The sequence below is a fragment of the Muscardinus avellanarius genome (assembly GCF_963383645.1).
Source record: "Muscardinus avellanarius genome assembly, chromosome: 5".
Classification (NCBI taxonomy): domain Eukaryota; kingdom Metazoa; phylum Chordata; class Mammalia; order Rodentia; family Gliridae; genus Muscardinus; species Muscardinus avellanarius.
In genome coordinates this window covers 94,104,192-94,127,375 of record NC_137790.1, presented here as the reverse complement: position 1 = coordinate 94,127,375, position 23,184 = coordinate 94,104,192, and the positions used below count along the sequence as shown (strand labels likewise).

At 37.4% G+C, this 23,184-nt stretch overlaps 1 protein-coding gene across 1 annotated transcript in view; it reads right to left on the bottom strand.

Moving 5' to 3' along the window:
• The window catches only part of PEX5L (peroxisomal biogenesis factor 5 like), a gene marked incomplete at both ends in the record, with an annotated part of 250,623 nt that extends 246,195 nt beyond the window's left edge, over positions 1 to 4,428 (bottom strand). The window contains one exon of the mRNA XM_080696072.1: positions 4,408 to 4,428. Coding sequence (XP_080552198.1) covers positions 4,408 to 4,428 — 21 coding nt within the window. The remainder of the gene's footprint in view (positions 1 to 4,407) is intronic.
• Positions 4,429 to 23,184: the final 18,756 nt, after the last annotated feature.

Below are 23,184 nucleotides of genomic sequence, written 5' to 3'. Positions count from 1 at the left end.
ATCTTAATGGTTCCAAGGTTGGTGGTGATAATACTAGAGATTTAGGTTTTTAAAATCAACAAGTTCTGTTTCAACCTTTTCTTAGTCTTTATTTTAAAAATGTTTTATAATTGAAATGCTTATGTGCTGAAATTTTTACTTTTGAACATGTTTTTAGAAAGAATGGCTTTAAATAAGTAAGACCTATAAAGCTCATATTATGTTTCTTAATGTAAGTATATAATATAAACTGTTGGCCAGTATCACTGAGAAATGATATTTTCAGGCTAATAAAATATTATGTTACATGTGAACATGGTTATTATTTTTAGATGTTTAAGTCTCAATATTATACCCATACCTAACATGATTTGCTTGTGAATATATAGAAAGTAACTTCGGAATATTGCTGGAGTTTTTGTCAGAATTCTGAGCATCAGTTTAAACTGTAAATGTGTTTGCTTCAGTAGATTCCAAGTTAATATTTCAGACAATAAGTTTATTGTACTAGTGTTCATCATTGCTATGGGAAGACTTGTAAGGAGAGGCAGATACCATTTAAGTTAGGGGGACAGAAAAGGCAGCAGCTATCCCTGACCCAAAGGACACAACTCCAGCATTGCTCACTCACCAGAAAAAAATCACACCCTGCCCCCACTTCAAATTAATCTCTAAGACTCTCTGAAAATGCAGATACTGCTGCAGTATGTGTGCACATGCGCACATGCACACACTCACATGCACCATATTGATAGTAGATCTTTGTTAGCAGTTGAAACCTTAGCAAAGGGTTAACAAATGACGCAGGGCAGAAAAGGAGGCATGGGTGGGGAGGAGGAAAAGCATCTGTTGGGGAGGTGGAAATATTCAGGATAAATATCATCAACTTCAGTTTTGCTGAGGGTCTCTATTCTGACAGGCTGCTGTTAAAGATGTTGAAAACAACACTCTAGTCTTACCTGGAATTGGCTTTTTATGTATATTGTTCTTTGTGAACCTAAATGAACACCCAGTGGCCAGATCTAATGAGTTAACATAATTTATATTACTTAAGCTATTCCCGTTGGCAAAGATTTGAAGAATGAGCTTAAAGTCATCAATAAGCATAAATGGTTACTTTTAGAGCTGTTAATAATCCTATAATTTTTGTTATTTAAATTCCTTTTTGTTTTATATTTTGTGAAGCTAGAGGGAATGAACTGATTCTTCCGGTGGCTTGAATGCTTATAATAATGATCAGTTATAGTCACAAATAGATATTTTATTTGACTGCCTTCTAAAAATAGTTTCTTTTTTTACAAAAACGATAGAAAACAAATTATTGTGGATGCTCCATTAATAATAAAAAATCTTAGTTCAAAATTGAAATTTTATTACTCCATATTTATATTGCCCCATGGGGCAGTAAACAACTTTGGGTAAGGGAATATTCACAGACAGGTAACAATTTTGCCCTAATTGACATCCTTAATCCATATGCAAATAAGCACCTCAACACTGAGCACAGAGGTGCTGGTAGGATTAAGATCATAAGTCATCCAGTGATAAAACTCTGTCAAAACTGATGCTAGAGTATATTTAACCAAAATCATCACTGGCCCTTTAGTTTTTCCTCTAAAAGAGGTTAAAAAAAATCTAAAACAATCACTAAAGAAACCACTTTTGCTTGAGTTGCCAGGTTGATTGGGTGATTAATTTCCCTTGGAAGTAATTGGTGAGGCAGCTGGAAAACAACCCAACTCCTGGGACTAACCTAAGAAACATGTTTGTAGCATTTACTATGGTGCCAAGAAATATATGCTATCATTCTATGCCCTATATATAATAGATGTCCATTTTTATCTTCTAATAAACTATCAGAGCAAACCAAATGTGTGCTTTTAAAACTCTGTGGTTTCTAAAATGAATTCTGGCTGTACTATAAACTAGATGAATTAGGCATATGTATCAAAATTCATAGACTTTATTTACAAAAATCATTAAGTTGCAAAAATAAAGGCACCAGGAGAGTTTTACATTAGATGAATTTTAAAGCTTCATGTGGCCATCTCGCCCTACTCCAGATTGCTTATTTACAAGGCACTTTACTTTAAAATACCTTGGATACTCAGAAGAATTCAAAGGCACACATTAATTAGAATGCAAACATTTTCTGTTTCACTCCTGTTTTAAGGTATCAGTCAAGTAACGCCAGTGTTTCAAATAACTCTGAAGTTGGCAAAAATGTTAGTAAATCTGTTCCTCATTGGTCTACTTTACCAAATATGTGTTTAGATTTTAATCACAAACATTTTGGAGTGTTTGGACTATGTTTATTCTCCTCTGTGACCAGAAACAGGTATGAGATGATGTTATTTCTGACTCTTTGGTATGACTCTTTGGTATTTTGGTGAATGGGAACTGGAGTCAAGGTTAAAGTAATCCGGCCCAAAGAGTAGAAATAACAGGTATGAGATGATGTTATTTCTGACAAGTAAGTGTTCTTTTCTTTATCTAATCTACCTACATCAACACAATGGAGATTTTATCTATGGCCTTGGAAATTTTATGCTTACCATTAATGGTCAATAGTAAATAGGGAAAAGTATTGTACTATGAAATTTTTACAGGCATATTGATTACAGTCTTTATTTAGTACAAAGTATTACAGTCTTCATCTTCAAGTTGGACTTGGCAGAACAGATTCGTGAGTTTTACTCCAAGCAATTGTATTTGCTATTATAGCACTGTGCTCAAGCAAGAAACATTAAGCTGAGAGCATATGCAGAATCTTATATTTCATCTGTTCTCTCAAAGTGAAATTAAACTCTCAGACACTGTTCTAGACAATTGAAGTTTCAGTTAACATCCTCCCTTGAAATATGCAGAAAATTGAGTTAAATTGTTTTCATGTACATGAATTTACCAGATTGTTGCCCAAATTCATCATTTACAATAACATATTTTCAAACAAAATTGTATTCTGAAAAGTTCTTTGTAAATCACACTAAATAGTCAACTATGAACCTTGTATAAATTATCTGAGAACTGATTCTATTACAACTTTCCTATTTTTGCCTTGTGAAGAAACTAGAGGCAATAAGTAGGTAATAAATAAAAATTTAAGTATCATTTCTGGGTAAAGATTAAGCAGAAAACTAAAGTAATAGTCCTTTGTTAAATTTTTGAGGAGCAGTGTTCGAAAATTTCTTTGATAATAAACTTTCCAATGAAACATGTAGATCGTATTTACTATATACTTAAAATATACTTCAGTTATCATTCATCTAATGTAACATAATTTCAGTAATAATTTTCAAAACAGAATGATGTTAGTAATATAGGAAATACTTTTGGAATTTTGGCTGTACTGATTCAGAATTTTTACAACTTAGAAATAATAAAAATACTATGCTTTATATAAATGCAAATAAATTATGGTTCAAAAGAATTTCCCAAGACCTGAAAATTAAGTATTGGGTAACAATAAGTAAGGAATGCAACAACACATTTAGGAATCAATTTCTAATTGCTCTAAAATCATAGAAGAAGCAACGTTATCAGTATTTATATGCTGCATACCAAAGTGAAGGCACTACCTGGGGTAGTTGCATTTAACTGTAGCAACAGAAAAAAGCCCAAACAGCATTTAGGGTCCACAAAAAGAGCCCATTTCACACTTTAGAAAGCTAAGTTAGTAATTCGGGTTTTCTACCAAAAAATATAATCTTCCTTTATAGAGAAAAATCCACAGAGTGAATGGGAACTGGAGTCAAGGTTAAAGTAATCCGGCCCAAAGAGTAGAAAATTTGCATCTGAAAGAAGCAGAGCTACAGCTAGTAGGAGCGGTCCCAGCAGCCAGGGTAAGCACCTCCCCTGAAAACATTAGAGGCTCTAGGACTATGCTTGAAAATCATCCTCCCAGATATCCTGTGATGATTGGGCTAGGTGACAATGTCCTATCACTCGAACGGGGAAACATACGGCATAAACCATTAAAAAAAAAAAAAAAAGACTTTAAAAAATAATGCGGAAGTGGCAAAGTGTCTTGTCAAGAAACCTTTGCAGGATGGGCAAAGGAAAAGCTTTGTCTTTCCTCTTATTGTTTGCCCTTCAGTTGACATACATGCCGGGATGCATCAATAAGATTACAACGGAAACACGGTCGTCTCCAGGGTTTCCTCTTTGGATTCCTTGTTCCGTCAATGAACAGGCTCAGGGGATGCAAGGAAAGCAAACTTCCCCCGTGGAAGTTCTGAGGTCTCTCCTCCCCCATCCCACACTCAGAAACCCGCGAATTTTCCCGACAGCACGGGACAGAAATGTCACGGTCATTCTGCACCACTTCACTTGTTGAGTTGTCTGAAGGCAGCACTTGACCACAGGAACTTGTGAACCACCTTGCTCTTCCACGAGCCCCAACATTTCCTCCAGCTCCGTGGATCTTACCTGCATGTGTCCCTGGTACATTCTGTTTCGGCTTCCCGGGCTCCCTGAGGCCGCCGGATGCTTTTCCCGGGTTTGCTCGCACACCGACGCGGGGGGCGCCCCGCCCGGGGGCTCCAGGTGGCCGGCGGCGGCCGCGGTGCGGCGGCGGGCGCTGTTCCCCGCCGGGTGCTGAACGCGGCCCCGGGAGGGAGGCGAGCGGCGGAGCCGGGCGGGCCGCGCTCTCCCGCAGGCGCAGGTCCGGCTCGCCGGCGCCCCGAAACTCACTCCCTCTCCACCCAACTCTCGAGCTCCCCGCCGGGCTGCCTCATGCCGCCTCCCTCCGCGCCGCGAACCCCCCTCCTCCCAGCCCTGACGCGAGCGCCCACACCAGCCGCCGCAGCCGAGCGGGGCGCGCGCCGCCCTCGGGCCGCCAGCTGCCGGGCGCCGCGGGGCCGGGCACGCGCGCGCGTCCGCGGCGGGGCCGGGAGCGCCGAGGGCGGCTCGGCGGGCGCGCTCTCCGGCGCGCGTGCTCGTGCTCGGGGGCGACCGCGCTCTCCTGCGCGCGTGCTCGGGGGCGGGGGCGAGGCGCGCGCGGCGGCGCAGCCAAGTGCGCGCGGGTGTAGATTCAGCTGTGTTCAGTGCCTGGCGGGTAGCATTCAGGTGTGGCCTGGACTTGGAGGGCAAGTCTAAAGGAGGGGCTGGCCAGCTGGAAGAAAAGTGGGAGGAAGTGCACTGTCTCTCTGGGGGAGCATTCTTATCTACTTATCCCGAATTCTAAGGACACAGTAGGCAAAGAGTGGGGGGTTTGGGAGAGTTTACTTCCTTCTGATTCAGCTCTCCAGCAGGGAACCCCATATTCCCTTATGATTAAAGATTCTGCCTACCCACCCGAGTGCATCGCTGAGCATTCTCTTTGGAATAGCAACCCCCAGCACTCAAAGGCCTTGCACATTTTGTTTTTCTCCTCCCTGCCACTTAAAGATCATCTGAAGTCCTCTATATTTTTCATAATTATTTAATTTATTGCCTGCCTCTCTTATACAATGTTATTTCCATGAGATCAGGGATTTGGAGGGGGTAACAGAGAAAGAAAAGGTTGAAGCCATCTGGGCACTGATGTACCTACCCAGCATGGTACAGAACTTCCTGGCAAAAGGTAGGCACCCAATAAATATTTGCTGAACGAATGGACCTTTGCCATATAATATGTAGGTGGAAAACATTTAAATGTTAAACTGAAGAAATGGGTTAGTTGTAATATATGCATTAAATGTGTATAGAGGCACCTATGGGCATTGTCTGTGTATACGGTGATTACTTAAGTCTGGATGGTAAAATGATTTCCCATCATACAACACACATCCCCAATGATTTATAGCTTGCTCTAGTCCCCAAAATATTATCTATGACATGATATACTTTTCATAAAACTAAATATATCAGACTAAAAACTCCCTGGGAATATAAATATGTATTTGTATAGTCATATATTTTCATATGATTAGAAAAGGAAAGCAGTCAATCAGAATGCCAGTAATCCAAATTGAGGGAGGCAGGGGCAAGGGAAAGGAAATATTTTATATGAAGTTATTTATCAACATCTTAGCTTTTATGTTAATTGGTGATTCACAGGACACTTACTACCCTTTTAAAAGACGACTTTGCAACTAAATAAAACAACCATGCATGGACCATGGAGGAGACTGGGCAATGAACTAAAGAAGTGATTACTCTAATTCAGTGCCTCTGAGGTCCTAAAGCAGCTGCAACCAAGCAACCACATAAACACAAAAGAACCATGGCTTGTAGGCAGGAGACAAGTATATCAATTAGGTTCCACCAATAGTTAACTTTGAACAATTGTATTTTACTTCTTTGTACTTCAGTTTGTCCATGTCTAACCCCTCTATGTTAGCTCACTATTTTATCCTGAAAATCAAGCATATTCACCAGCCCTGTAAAATGTAAGGGACCATGCAATTCTTGCTTTATTGTCCTTTCTAGGGGGGAACACAGAAATAGGAATCGGCAGGCAAAGGTACTACTAGTCTCTTCTTACTACATCTCTGCTCTTTGGGGCAAGTGTACTCCTCTCCTTTTTCTTAGTTTTTAAGTAAGGCAAATATCTGCCTAGTCTGTTACACAGGGCTATTGAAGACTGAATGTATGTAGAGGGTCATAAATAATAAACTACTGTGTACCTATGAATATGTAAACAGACATTTTTCCAGTCTTGAAAAAGTGAGTGAATGTGAATTTCCTGAGACCTCAAGCACCACAGATTTTAAAAGGGGATTATTTATTAAGAAATACCAGGAAGCTGGCCTAAAATCCTTGGGGGGGGGGGAATTCTCATGTTTTGACTTAAAATGGCCAAAAATCTGTGAAATAACAGTGGGGCCAGAGTTTTTTTAATCTATTGCATGTTTATTATTTTCTAACAGCAGAACCAAGGAGCCAACAACTCTAAAAATATTCAGACGTGGCAACTACCGACAGCTGAAGATAGACCTCGGTGCATCCTCTTTTTAAACCTACATAACTCACTCAGTCGCTCCTGACATTCATAAAGTCTCAGGAATGGAAGATTGCCTCTACGCAAACACCCTTCTCCTCATTCATTCATTTTGTTAACAGATTAAACTGATGCATACTAAATATCAAAGTTTATTTGAGCAAAGAGCTATTCATGAATTGGCCAGTTAGTGGCTCTGCCAGAGATAATTGAAAAGAAAGCTTTTATAGGGTGAATGTGGAAACAAAGAAAATAATTTTTTGTTGTTGTTGTTAGAATACAGCAAGAGCCTTATTTGGATTAATCCAAGAGAAAGACCATAGTTGTAGGTTATTTGGTGTTTTCTGCTTGGTTAAGCTTAAGTTACACTTTCCTAGAATAAGACTGTATACATTGAATTGAATACTGGTTTGTTTATGTAGTTATTCAGAGTTCTGGAGCAGCTTCCTTCTAATAGCCTCTTATTTAATTACCTTAATCATTCATTCATGCATTATTTCATCTATTCAATTCATTTCTTCATTTACATTTATTGAGAACTTAGCATGGGGAGTGTTGTAATAAGTCATGGAACCTACAGTTCAGTTTCTTGACAGGAGGACAGTTTACTGTATCAGAAAGGTAAATTTGTTTAGACTTAAAGAAAAAAAATGTAGCCAGACATAGGAGCACATGCCTGTAATTTCAATACTTGGGAGGCTGGGTCAGGAGGATCTCAGCTTTAAGACCAGCCTGAGAAACTTAGTGAAAAAAAAAAAAAGTTTGCATCATGAGAGGTTGAGACAAGAGGATCACATCTTCTCAGCCAGCCTGAGCAACCTAGTGAGGCCCTCTCTAAAATTTAGTGAGACTCTGCTTCAAAATAATAATAATAATAATATAAAAATAGGGCTGAGGTGTAGCTCAGAGGTAGAATGCCCCTGCATTCTATCTCCAGCACCACAAAGAAAGAAAAAAGAATTTGCATCAAACTTCTTACAGTTAAACTCCTCCCCCACCTCACTTTCTAACTTTATTCCTCCCTGTGCTACAAAATATGTGCTTTCAGCCTATAAATATGAGCTTTGTAGGCAAAGTTATGTGGCTGATTATCAGTTTAAATGTCAGTATCTTAAGGAATCACTGATTGATACAACCATTTACCAATTTATACATCTCATTTGGAAAAGCCAAAAATATTCATCCAAACCTAGCATGTTAGCCCAGGTAATTTGGTAGTTTGGTTCAAAAAGAATTTTATGTTCAAGTCGATATTCCAGGGGAAAACTGATAGGTGTGAACTGCATTCTGTTGAACCCTAAAGTTTTTACAACCCATGTGACAAAAAAAGCTGAATCATATTATATTTGTAGATAAATTTTTTGAAAATGAGGTTGTTTTTAAGAGATCTTGAAAATAACATACTTTTTTTTATTCTATGACTACAATAATGGCAGAAAAACACCTCTCTGTGTAATCTCTGTTCCCTTCAGGGAATCATTATGTTAAATTAACAGAAGGCAAAGTCATCAGACACAGAGTTAGGAAGGAGTGTGGCTTTTTTGGAACAAAGCCAAGTAGCAACAGCTATATTTCTGCTTCAATACCAGGAATATTTGAGTAAAAATAGAAGTTCCTGCCAAGTAACTTCTTTATTTTACCTTTCACAGGATTTTCTAGTTTTCACATTAATGATTAGGATTATGTAAAAATATATTTTAGGATGAATTTATAATGTGTCCCAAACCCCAACAATTATCTATCATAAGAATGTCTACGTATGTGCTGTGAAGGAAAAATTACTAATGAATTATTTTGGCCATACCTACATGAGATACATCTCAGTGGCAGTGACGCCACCATGAGCAGCAGTCTGACTTATAAATGATCGGGCCATGACAGCGAAGCTGAATGTGGAAAGATGCAGTAACTTTTTTCTGAGGAAAATAAAGGTAATCCATATCTCACTCCTTTTGCCTTCTTGTTTTGCAGCCTTAATATGGAGATGATTGAATACCAGATCCCATGTGCAGAAAATATTTCTTTCTCTCTCTCTTTTCTTTTTGGTGGTAATGGGGTTCGTGGAAACCCTTCTACCTTTGGGCTATACTCCCAGACCTATGTTTATACTTTTTATTTGGAAACAGGGTCTCTTAAGTCAGCACAGCTGGCTTCGAACCAGGGCGATCCTCCTGTCTCTGCCTCCCAAGCACGGGGATTACAAGCGTGCGCCACCACGCCTGGCAATATTTCTCATTTTGTAATTAAATTCAAAGACCCTTGTTACTCAAAGTGGCTCTGTGAACCAGCAGCATGGGTGTCTCTTGGGAGTTTGTTAGAATATAGACTAAAGCCACATTCCTGACCTATTCAGTTGGAATCTGCATTTCAGCAAGAACCCCAGGTGCCTCATATGCAGCAGCAGACTTGAGCAAGGCTATGGCGCACATGGTTTATATATTCACAGACACTTATCGTAAAGCTGATGGTTGTTTTTTTGCAGTGATAGCATATGAATATCAGTACCAAGAGAAAAGTGTAACATGAATCCTTTTCCATTTATAAAATAATCTCACTGTTTTGAGTGGCCAGTGGATTTCCTATAAAACCATAACACAGCAGCTTTCATATAGTAAGAAAAGTGCTAATGCCACTATGATTTTTTAATTACTGTAATAAAATTAAAGAGTTGAAAGGTAGCAGTAGAATTTATTTTGTATTTATCAAATTAATGTTTGCTTGTTAATAGGTGAATCCTGTATATTAAGTGGGTACTGAATACTCAGGATTTATTAAATCTTTGAAAAACCTGAGTAATGATGAAAGTTGTGTTCTGTGGACTTAAAAAATCAAGGATAATAGTCTTCTGGTGATTGAGTTATTCTTTTATAATCTGTACAATTCAAACCCTACTGCTGGAAGATGGTGTGGGAGAGAATAAAAGTCAAAATAACCGCAGATCTAAATTAAAATGACTAATTGGCTTTTATTGTTCAGTCTCAGGAAAGAACATTTAAAGTTTGCCTACTTGCCCTTTTATCTCTTTGACATGCTGAATGGAATTGGCTCGTGTTCTGGGCACTAGATCTGGAAGGAAAGTAGGAAGCACATGTGGGGACCCCATGTTGCAGGGGAGATATGAATGGAGAGAAGTCCATGAACTCTGGTCTCTAGGAGATGGAAGAAATGTTCTTTTGAGTGAACAAACATGCTGGGTACTTCCAGGTTGGGCCTCCCATTAAGTCAATTAAAAAATTATACTCAAATAGTTAGCATTTGCTCATTTCAGTGATCCAATGCTGATTTTAATATGAAATGTGCTTTAAAAGTTTCTTAGTCCCAGTAAAGAAACATTTGCAAACAAATATGTCTCTTGCTCTTGACTGTTTGACCTGCCACTGCCGAGGAAGCAGATTCCAATCCTTGACCTAGTTTTATCACTTCCATCTATCTCCTGCTCTAACCTATCATTCACAGTTCAGCCAGATTAATTCCATAAAGTCCAGCATTAATGATACAGTTATCCAGTTCAAAAACCTTTGATGCCTCCTATTGCCTACTAACATACAGAAATTTTAGCTTCTTAGTCAGAGTCATGGACTACACTGTGCTGCCCAGAGCCAAACTATGAGCGTCTTTCTTCACAGCTTCTTGGCTTAGAGAACCACCTCTTCTGTACCCTGGCTAATTTATGTGGTGGGAAAATTTTTACTACCAAGCTTTGTGGGTGGGAAATAGGACCCAAGCTCAGCAGGGCACTCAGTCCCCACTGGTCACATTGTGGGATGGGCATAGCACACTAAGTAAGCCAGTGAGGGCCAATGTCAGTACACTGAAAGAAAGACTGTTAGGGCGCAGACTGATTCTTCTTGGGGTGGGTTCTTTAATGATGTAAGCTTAAGGCTTCTAGCTTTTAGAACTCAAAGCCTGCAAAAGAAACCAATCCAGAGGAGAAAGAGTCTGGGTAGGCCCCAGGACACAAATTTTGAGCCATTAAATGAATCATACCTTAAGATAACCCAAAGTAACCTTTCAGTTATTTCAGCTAGTACTTTCTCTTTTCTACTTGATCTGGAGCTCCTATCACTTCCAAGCAAAAGGATATTTATTATAATACTCTTCACTAACTAATCCATTTCATTGACTTTTTTTATTTCCTAACTTTTGTGTGTGTGTGTGGGGAGGGGGGATGCTGGGGATGGAACCCAGAGGCATTCTACCTCTGAACTACATCCTCAGCCCTATTTTTTTTTTTTTTTGAAACAAGGTCTTGCTAGATTGATAGGAGTCTCACTACTTGCTGAGGATATCCGTGAACCATCAATTCTCCTGCCTCATCCTCCCAAGTCATAGAATTATAGGCATGCACCACTGCATCCAGCTGTATTTCTTAACCTTTGTAACAGTTCTACTTTTAATAGTATTCACTAAAGCCAGCACAAGTTATACACTTTTTTTTCTCCTTGAAATGTACACACTTTCTTTGTTCCTTTTGAATGAAAGAATGAAACCTCATTTATTTTTTTCAAATTTGGTTTCAAATTTCATTTCCTTCTTGACACTCCCTTCCTTCCTCGCTTAGTTCCTTCCTTCCTTCCTCCTTCCTCCTTCCGCCTTGATGGTGGTTGGGATTGAACACAGGGCTGTTCTACCACAGCGCTGTTCTACCTCCAAGTTACACTCCCAGCCCCATTTCATTTTTTACTTTTGAAACACGGTCTTGCTAAGTTGCTGAGTTTGGTCTTGAGCCTGTAATCCTGCCATATCAGCCTCCCAAATATTGAGATTATAGGTGTGTGCCATGATTCCCTCCTTGAAGGTTTTCTTGACCCTCCAAATTATGCCTTCTTGCTGGAAACTCTTTTATAATATATAATAATATATAATATCTCTTTCTGGGAGCTCTTTTATAATATATAATTCTTCGCTAGTTTTCCCCTTGTTTAATTATTTCTGTTTTTCAAAACACTCTGATAAATTACATCTAGGATGCAGAAAATTCTCAATGATTATTGAAGAATATAAATTATTTTGGAAGTGGTTGAAGTCTGAATTTTTTTTTTTTTTTTTTTTTTTTTTTTTTTGGTGGTACTGGGGTTCCTGGAAGCCCTTCTATCTCCGGGCTATACTCCAAGACCTATTTTTACATTTTTATTTGGAAATAGGGTCTCCTAAGCCAGAGCATGCGGCTGGCTTCGAACCTGCATGATCCTCCTGTCTCTGCCTCCCAAGCACGGGGATTACAAGTGTGCGCCACCACGCCCGGTGAAGTCTGAAATTTTTGACAATAAGTAATTCTAAAATAATTTTCTCTGTAGATAAATTTTAGATATAATTATTTTAAATAAAATATTAATGAAACTATGGTAAATTTTATGTAGAATCACACAATGTTAAGGTTTGAAAAGACACTTATACCTCTTCTCTACCAATCTGTTTTTTTTTCCAAATGAAAAATGTGAGGGCCATTGCTTTATCCAGAAGTACTTTTCTGATGTGCAAAAATAATTCTGTTTATGACTGAGTAAAGGAACTAAGTAAAAATTAACTCAAAGTACCTTATAACTAGTACACAAAATCTAGCTGATGCTACAAAATTCTGGCATCTAAAATTTATTTTGATGAATTATTGCCCTGAGGGAAGAAATGCAATAGATGGATAGTTGGATTTAGGGAAAGCTAGTTATATAAAGATTAAAAAATGCATTTTTCTACCTTATATCAATAAAACGAACTTGGTTTTGCTATGCATAAAGACAGAATATTTTATTTTTAAAAGAGTTAATGTCAGAAGTAGGCATAAGCAACATGAAAACCATCACAGAGACCCAGATGTAGTGGTACACACTTGTAATCTCAGTACTTGGGAGACTGAGATAGGAGGATTCACGGCCAGCCTCAGCAACTTAGTGAGACTGTGTTTCAAAGTAAAAGATAATAATTTGTCTGGGGATGTAGCTTAGAGGTAGACTACCCCTGGGTTTAATCCCTAGTAACACACACACACACACGCACGCATGCATGCACACACACACGCACACACACACACACACACACACACTCACTCAAACAAAACAAACACACACAGAGGTGATATGAATCCTGGTTAAGATAATTCTCTTTTAGATTATTCTATTTCAATTTACCTGAATCCTTAAGACTTTTTTTTTGAAAGAAAGAAAATTTTCATAATAATGCCTGAGGGTAAACACTTGTAAAATTGTAACATTTTAAAAACAAAATAATCTTGTTATTCATTACAGCTTATTGCATTTCACAAGTGGATAGTAGAGTCTATTCTATTTTAATTCCATAAAGAATGAATCACTGCAATATTGTATATTATTGTAATAAATGTTCACAGTATTTTAGTTTAAACTCTTATTATATCCCTCCTGGACTGTTTGTAAAAATCCTCTTAAATTTTCTGTTTATTTTAATCTATTCTCAATAATATGATGAGTCAACATTCAAAATAAGTGTTAATTAATTTTAGAAAAATATATATTAAATATATATGTTAAATAAATCAGCTTTTTCTACATTAACAGCACATTCACATTTTTTTCAGGGCAAGAAAATGCCTCATCATTTTTCCTTCCTAGCTTCTTGTATCACAAGTCCCCAAACAATCCAGGATTGTTCAGCTGATTGCAGTGCCTTGAATGTGCCACACTGGGTCACACCTTTACGCCTTTGTGCTTTATGTTCCCTCCTCTTGCAACTATCTCCCTTCCTCTTTCTCCTTCCTGTGCCAGGAAATCTGGATGTGTGCTTCTGGCTTTTGCTCAAGCATCATCTGCACTGTGAGGTTTTCATTACTCGGCATTGCTTGTTAGTGATTGCAGAGTGATTTTATGCACTGCTCATCAGTGTCATCTTGCAAAAGCATAGTTGTTTATTTACGAAATCTTTCTCCTCCACTAGGGTGTGATGTGCTGGCAAGCAGAGAATGTTCTTATCCATCACTGTTTCCTCAGGGCTTAGCACAGTGCCTGGCACACTCTGAGTGGTTCCTAAAGGATTGTAGAATGAATAAATTTCTTTAATGATGCATATTGAGTTTTCTAAAGTGATGTAGTCAATTTCTGGTGAGCAAATATGTAAGAAACAGGCTAATCAGGAAAAAACAATGATGGATTTCATCCATTTTGCAAAGAAGGAATTAAGCATTTAAAACCAATGTAATATTTTAATTATTTTAATGAAAAGTTACCCTCTGGTAATGCAGTATTAACTATATCAGAGACACTTAGAAGGGTAGAGATGAAAGGGATGTTGAAAATCACCTGGATCATGCTCTTAATTTTATAGAAGTTAAGGAACGAACTTAATCAAGGCTTCAGCTCTAGCCAACCCTCTTTGCCCAGCTCAAACTATCTGAATGTCAGCGTTTGAGTGCTTTTGGGGGAGAAGTGTGAAAACCACCAAATCAACAAGGCAAGACAGGTGTAAAGAGGCCTGGAGTAGTGTTGAATATGTAGCTTTTCCTCAGTGTGAAAAGAAAAGCTTTTGGGGTGGGGCAGGGGAAGGGAGGATGGGATTTGATTGATAGATTTTTTGTTATAACTAGATAAGGCTTATTTTGTATAAGCAAATATTCATAAGTGAATCTATGCAGTTGGGTAAATGGGAATGCAATTCAAATTTGGGGATCCTTGAGACTTTGAGAAGAAAATATATATTCATGATATAAATGACACTGGGAAATTGTACTTAATATAAAATACCTTTGTGAATAAAGATTTTAAGAGCTAATCCAATAGGTACATGAATAAAACATAAAAGACCCCAGCTGTAGGCAGCTGCCTAGGTTGCCTTGTACCCAGGCAAGTGTTACACAGCAGGAGAACAGCAGCTTACAGCTGGTTGGCATTCTGGTCTTGGTTCATGCCAACCCTGTGTTAACTATACCAGGATGTCAGCATAGTAAAAAAAAAAAAAGAAAAGAAATTTATAAAACAAAGGAATAGAAATGGTTAATAAATATAAATGGTCAATAAATAAAGTAAAAATAGTAAATAAATGGCTACTTAAACTGACAGCATCACCATCGCCATATTGGGAAAGGCTTTTTATTTTTTAAGAAAATGTTAATTTTGGAGGAAAATATTTTATATAAACACTTTCCTTCATTATAGGGGTATTTTCATTAGTAGGACTTTTCTAGAGGATGGTTTGGCAAAATGTATCAAGAGCTTCAAAAATGTTTATATCCAGTGACTTAGCATTTATACTTTCAACAATTTTAAAATAATCATCACATTTGGCTATTTAAGAGTATTTTACTGATATTTGAGAAATTATTTTAGATGGTTTTAATTGGCTGAGAACATATTTTATTTTCCTATTTTACTCTACAGGCCCCTGTTAAATGGAAATTTGTTATCCAACATTCTTAGAGAAGTAGATTCCATTCAGGCACTGAAAATAGTGAAAGGTGTGTGTGTGTATGAGCACTTTTAATTTTTGTTCTAGAATTAAATACTCCTGGCATGTAGTTAGTATCTTTGTTGCACTGTGAGTTTATGTTGAATTTCCATATTTTTCAAATTTTGCAAAATATATTTGCCATAAAGTTTTACTAATAAAATAGAAAGAAGGAGTTAAATGAGGACCTTGGAACCTCCATAACTTAGATATGGAAGGAAGAAGTTGAACTGTATTTGTATAAGAGGTGGGAATTTTCTTTTACATAAATTTAGCATGGTTGAAACTTAAGAGTATATGACCTGGGTTCTGAGAAAAGGGTTGTAAATAATTTCTTAGCAAAATTATCCCTCTTTCTCTTTGCATCTCAAACATTTATGCCACTTTATCTTTTTGGATGACATTGTGAGCTGAAAGATGGGACCCTTCAAATCAAGGACATTTAACTTCAAGATAAATATCTTGAATTTTTTTTTAATCCATAAGAAGCTAACATGATTTTTATTTGAAAGTACTGCTAGGGCTATGTGCTAGGCCTTTCTCTCATTCCCCTGTCCCTGGAGGAGATTCTTCCTCCTTCGGTAGATTTTCTTCTAAACTAACAGTAGTGGAGTTTCCTTATCTTGGCCCTTGGCTAGCAGGAAGTCCTGTTACTCCTTTTTATGAGACTCCCCAGGGAATGCTTACATGGTTCCCCATCATCTGGTGGCTTCTTCGGTATTCTTCATTCCTCATAACCATTTCTTTAGGCTTTCATACCAATTCACATAAGCACTTTGTCCTATGTATGGTCATAGGCTCCATCCTCAATCTTTCTTTTCTTAATTTTTATTGGTGCATTGTAGTCATACATCTTAATTGGATACAAGATGATGGAGACATACATACACACATCACCCAATTAACCCTTACCCAATTCCCACCCCATTTTCCTCTCTCCCTCTTTCTCATGTTCGGCTTAGTGACTGACATGTTTGTTACTATACATCATATGCATTAGAGGATTTCTGTCTTCCCCCCTCCAATCCCCTCACGTCACCTTATTTTCTCATCTATAGAATCTTCTTCATCTCGAGTTCCTCCTATGACCAATTTCTCCCTAGCTTTCACATATTAGGGAGAGCATTAGATTTCGTATTTTTTGTGACTGACTAATCTCACTTAGCATAATGTCCTCCAGTTCCATCCAATTCCATCAGTTTCCCTGTAAATGATGTAAATGTAATTGTGTTTTTCTTTATTGCTGAGTAAAATTCCATTGTGTACAAATCCCACAGGTTTGTAATCCATTCATCTGTTGATAGACATCTTGGCTGGTTACATAGTTTGGCAATGGTGACTTGGACAGCTATGAACATAGATATGTATGCCATTAGTTTGGTAGCTTGGTTTTCTTTATTTTGGGTAGATACCCAGAAGTGGTATTGCTGGATCATATGGTAAGTTTGTTACCATTCTTCGAGGATCCTCCATACTGTTTTTCAAAGTGGTTGCAATAATTTGCAATCCCACCAACAATGTAGTAGAATTCACACTTCTCCACATCCTCACCAGCATTTGTTTGTGTTTTGAATGATTGCCATTCTAGTTGGAGTGAAGTGAAATCTCAGGGTAGTTTTCATTTGCATCTCTCTGATTTTTCTCATCATGTAGGGACAATTTTAACTAAAAACCTCCTGTTTTTGAGTCAAGGTTCTCTAAACTTTATCTTATTATGGTTTGCAGAATTGACACTGAAGAGACATTTTTGTTTACTTTGCAGAACAGTTTAGTTCCTTGTTGTCCATTTGAGATTAGGACCTTTCTCTTATAGTTGTCTGGTCAAAGACTCACTGGATTGTTTTTTAAAATTTATTCATAGTATTTATTACTTAGTTTGTTTGGTGCATTGTAATTATACATTATAGTAAGTATCAAAGTGATGCATTCCTGTATGCACACAGCATCACTTAATGTGTTTCTTTTCTGGCTCTAACTCTACCCTCTCCATTCCCTGTACATGCTAATAAAATTCATAGTGACACATTCATATGTGCACATATATATTCATATATTTGTCCTATTTCCTTCCCCAAGCCTCATTTTTATCTTTTTCCTCTTCCCTCCCTTGAGACCCTTCCACTGGCTCTACTGTTCTCTCTCCTTTTCATGAGGTACCTTTTCTTTCCTATTTCCTTACTAACTTCCACACATGAGAGAAAACATGTGTTCCTTGATTTTATGAGTCTGGTTTATCTCACTGTGATATTCTTTAGTTCCATCTATGTTTTTTGAAAATGACATAATTTTGTTCTTCTTTATGGATAAAACTCCATCATGTATACATACCACATTTTTTATTATCTGTTTGTTTGTTGCCAGATATCTAGGTTGTTTCCATAATTTGGCTACTGTGAATTGTGCTGCTCTAAACATGGGTATGTATGTATCCCTATGTATTTTGACTTTAATTATTTTGGAAAGATACTGAGGAGTGGTATAGTTGGGTCATATGGTGGATACACTCCTAGTCACTTAAGGAACCTTCATACTGAGCCCCATAGTGGTTGTAAAAACTTAACTATCCCAACAACAGTGTATAAATTGAATTGTTTCATCTTCCTCAAACAAGAGTGTCTTGAGCCCTAAAGATAAAATCAAACCACTATAGTAACGGGGAGAATTGTAGAATCCTTTTGATTATAAAATGTTGAAACATTTTATAGCTCTCAGAATCAATTCCTTGTGCTTGGCTCAATTACAAAAAAAAAAAAAATTCTGATTACTCATCCTTCTTCTCATTCTCTCAAAACAAGCCTATAATCCCAGTACTTGGAAAACTGAAACAGGAGAATCACAGGTTTGAGGACAGACTCAACAACTTAGTGTTTCGCAATAAAAAGTAAAAAGGGCTGGGGGTGTAGCTTGGAGTTAGAACACCTCTGAGATCAATCCTCAGCACTACACACACACACACACACACACACACACACACACACACACACGTTGTGATAATAGACAACTTTCCCCAAGCATTTGAATTAATAAGTCACAGCAGTGCTAGTCATGGTCAGTGGAATGTGGTGTGTATTGGAAGGGGAAGGGGAAGTTCCAAAGGAGAGTTTAAGAGTCATGTTTTTCTTTTTCCTTGTTCTAATTTCTAATAAGACATGGAAAATAAATAAAAATTAAAATTACTGCAGTTATTATTAACAACTTAAGATATGCAAAATATCACTGGTATTTTGCAGCTCTTATTCATACTAGATATTCATGGCTTTTGTAAATCACTGAACCTCATTAGGTACTTGTTTCCTTGCCTGTCAAATGGAGATAACAATAACTGCCATCAGGATTTGTTGTAAAGATTTCAGATAAAGTCTGTCAAGCACTAAGCATGGTGTCTTGCATGCCATAGATGATGAATACATTATGATGGTTGTGATTATAATCATGATTATGAGGAATGCATTTTCAACTCCCTTGATCTTCTTTCCCTCTGTCATAATCACCTAGCAAACACCTAACTCTGATTAAATCCAATCTTCTACTCTTCATTTCTGAAAGACACTACTGACATCATCTATTCAAGTACAAGGCTTGGGGTCCAATCACCAGCACTGAAAAAAAAAAATTCAGGACTACAAATCTCCAGGATGTCATTGGGGTTGTCTGATATATCCTCCTACATTTGCTTAGTCAATTTATTGACTCACTTTACTACTCCTTAATGTATCTGCTTCTTTCCTCACTCTGAAATAATTACTTTAAATCCACTAAGTAAATTTAAAAGCATATGAGAAAATCATTTCTATACACTCCTACCATCACATCTCTTTATCTATTTGTATCTGAGTCTAAAAGTTTTCCTTCTTTGGCTTCAAAAACAAACTCTATTTCACTGATGAACTAGAGCCTGTCCTCACTTGCCCACTCAAGCACTTCAAGCCAGCACTTATCTTTCTCTTGCACTAGAATTTGTTCCCTCTCTACTGGCTCATTTTCATTGGCTTAGAAACATATATGGTCTCTTCCACCTTTAAAAAACAACATACAGTCTTGACTCCTTAAGACTGGTTTTGTTTTCCAATTGGTTTTGTCTACCAATCCTTTCATTGGAATCCTTAAAGCCAAATTCTTTGACAGATCTGAAGAATTTAAACTATTTAGTTTTGTCCATCCTGAATGACAAAATTGCTTTTGTCAAGCTTGCTAAAATCCTTTATGCCATCAAATGTAATGGTTAATTCTGAGTCCTCATTTTACTCAACCTAAGAGAAATATTTGGTATATATTGTCACTTCCTCCTTTTAAAAATACTTCCTTGATTTTAGACAGTGTGTTTCCTCTCTTTTGGCTTCCTCTTCCCTCCCTGCCTGCCCTTTCTTCTCTCCCAGCTGGCACCTGACCATTCTTGTTTCCTGGGGTTCAGTCCATGGGCCCTGTCCTTGCCTCCATTCTTCTCTGGATGAGCTCATCTAGTTTCTTGGCTTCTCCACATATATGACTCAACAATTTTATCTCCAGCCCTGTTCTTACTCCTGAACTCCAGACTCATAATTCCAACTGCTTACTTGACATTTTCACTTAGCATGCTTAATAAACATTTCAAATTCATGAGGACCCCCTCCCCATCAAACTATTATTTCTCATTTTTCTTTAAATCTGCTCTTCCTACAGATTTTCCTATAGTAAATGGCAATCCTGTACTTACAGTTGTTCAGGTCCAAATATGTGAATCACCCTTGACTCTTCTCTTTTAGATCCCAAACCCAATTCTTCAGCAAATCCTGTCAACTTTTGAAGTAGGCAAATACATGCTTTGCACCATTGAAACCATCACTCTGATCTAGGTTGCCTTCTTCTCTCACCTGGAAACACAGTAACTTCTAAACTGGTCTCCCTGTTTCTATCCTTCCAATCTGTAATTCTTCTCCACAAGAAATAGAATGATCCTTTTAAAACATGATTCTGCTCAAATATTCCCATTTCACTCAGAGTAAAAAAATGAGTTCTGCAGCATGCTATGACATGCCCTGAATGTCTCTTTGATCTTATCTCTTATATTTTCCTTTGTTCAGTTGGCTCTAGGAACTCTGGTCTCCTTGAAGCTTGAAAGCACACACCAACCTTGAAATTTGTATCCAGAAGGCTCTTCCTCCAGATATCTGCATGGCTTACTTTCTATCTTTCTTAAAGCCTTAACTTAAAAGTCACTATCAAAGATACATTTCTGCTGGGTGTGGTGGCGCACGCTTGTAATTCCCGCGCTTGGGAGGCAGAGACAGGAGAATCGCGCATGTTCGAAGCCAGCTGCGCTTGCTGGTTTAGGAGACCCTGTTTCCAAATAAAAATGTAAAAATAGGTCTGGGAGGGTAGCCCGGAGGTAGAAGGGCTTCCAGGAACCCCAGTACCACCAAAAAAAAAAAAAAAAAAAAAAAGATCTGGGAGTGTAGCCCAGAAGGGCTTCCAGAAAACCCAGTTCCACCAAAAATAAATAAATAAATAAAAAGACACATTTCTTTTTTTTTTTACATTATTTTATTATTATTTATTTTTTATTTTTGGTGGTACTGGGGTTCCTGGGAGCCCTTCTACCTCTGGGCTACACTCTCAGACCTATTTTATACTTTTTAATTTGGAAACAGGGTCTCTTAAGCCAGCGCTGCTGGCTTCCAACCTTCGCGATCCTACTGTCTCTGCCTCCCAAGCATGGGGATTATAAGCCTGCGCCACCACGCCTGGCTAAAAAGATATATTTCTGATAATTCTACCTAAAATAATACCTAGTTATTCTCTATGCCCTTTACATCAAATTTTTAAATTATCAGTTGTCACCAGTTGACTTAAATATATTTTTCTATTTTTTTGGTGTGTGTGTATGTGTATGTGTATATGTGTATGTGTGTGTATATGTCCTTTTATTAAAATACTAGTTCCATGGGAGCAGATTTATGTGACTACTGCAGTGTACTGGTACACACCTAGGTATGTATACATATGTATTTATCTTTATATACACATGCATTATGTAAGTTCATGTGTGCACGTGTGTGTATTTATATCTTTGTTGAATATATAACAATTCAGAAGACCTTAAGCTGGGTCTAAGTTGTATTATCTGTGGACGTATACAAGGCTGGACCACTGTAAAGTGTCTTCTTTCACATCACTTCTTTGCTTTAAAGGTCATTTGTCTAATTTTCTCACTCAATTTTTACTTCCACTGATACAAATAATTATTATTTGATTTGATTTTTTAATTTTTTATTGGTTCATTGTAGTCATACATCTTAGTGGGGTACAAGATGGTGTAGGCATTAATGCACATATCATACACTTAGCTCTTACACAATTCCTACCCCATTTCCTCCCTTCTCCCTCCATCTTATGTTTGGCTTAGTGATTGATTTTGATATGCTTGTTAATATATATCAGGTATAGTAGGGAATTTCCCTCTTTTTCCTCCAATCATCCTCATTTAGGTCACCTTACTTGCTCATCTATAGTATCTCCTTCTTCATCTAGAGTTCTTCCTATTACCCTTTTTCTTCCTAGCTTCTGCATATTAGGGAGAGCATTAGACTTTGTAATCCATTCATCTGTTGATGGACATCTTGGCTGGTTCCATAGTTTGGCTATGGTGAATTGTGCAGCTCTAAATATAGATACACATGCATTAGTTTGGTAGTTTGGTTTCCTTTCTTTTGGGTAGATACCCAGAAGTGGTATTGCTGATCATATGGTAAGTTTGTTCCCATTCTCCTAAGGATCCTCCATACTGTTTTCCAAAGTGGTTGCACTAATTTGCAATCGCACCAACAACATTTTAGAGTTCCAACTTCTCCACATCCTCGCCATTTGTTGTTGTTTGTGTTTTGAATGATTGCCATTCTAGTTGGAGTTATGTGAAATCTCAGGCTACTTTTCATTTGCATCTCTCTGATTAGCAAATGATGTTGAACATTTTTTCATGCATTTATTGGCCATTTGAATTTTTTCTTTTTTGAAGTGTCTATTTAGTTCACTTGCCCATTTTTTTTCTCTAATGCACTTGCCCATTTTTTTGATTAGGTTATGCATTTTCTTAGTGCTGAGTTTCCTGAATTCTCTCTATATTCTAGATATTAGTTCTCTATTGGAAGAGTAGGTGACAAAAATCACCCATTCTGTTGTATTTATTCTTCATGTCACATCTAACTACAGCTAGTAGTCATGACTGTCATGCTTGTCTGACTTTAAACAGCCTATGTCCATGCCCAGCCTGATCTGTGATTTGCCTTGACAGATCGATTTTCCTACTATATACTTCACGTGTTATTTGGTGAACTGGCATTGGCTTCATGCACCATAAATTGTATCCTGTACAGTGTTTCCACTGTTACATTGTGTTCTAAGTACCTTTTGCATGAAAGGAAAAAAGAAAATAACCCAAATACATCCCACCAAGCAGCTATCGGGGTGAGGGTGATAGTACAGTCTTCAATGAAGACATGGAAACACATGCTTTTCAAACAGCCAAATAGCTTGTATGGGATCACATTCAAAGAAAGCTATTTAACTATTAGGGTTTTTAATAAGCCTTTTAATCCCATGGTGTTTTACCTATTTTTTTTTTTTTTTTGGCATCTGGAGGAATCATCATTTTTCTCAATAGTTATTGAATGACAGAGGCAATCTATTTTTCCCAAGAAGTAGCTATAGAGAACTTCAAAATATTCTTGGGAATATTCACAGGTTCTTGGAGTGATCAATGTTACAGTTTTAAAGAAGGCAATTCAGAAAAAAAATGCATTATATAATAAAATGTGCTCACATTTTGGCTCAAAATTTCATTGCAAGAAGTTAATATGCCTTAATGATTACATATTAAAATATATTGATTTAGGGAGATT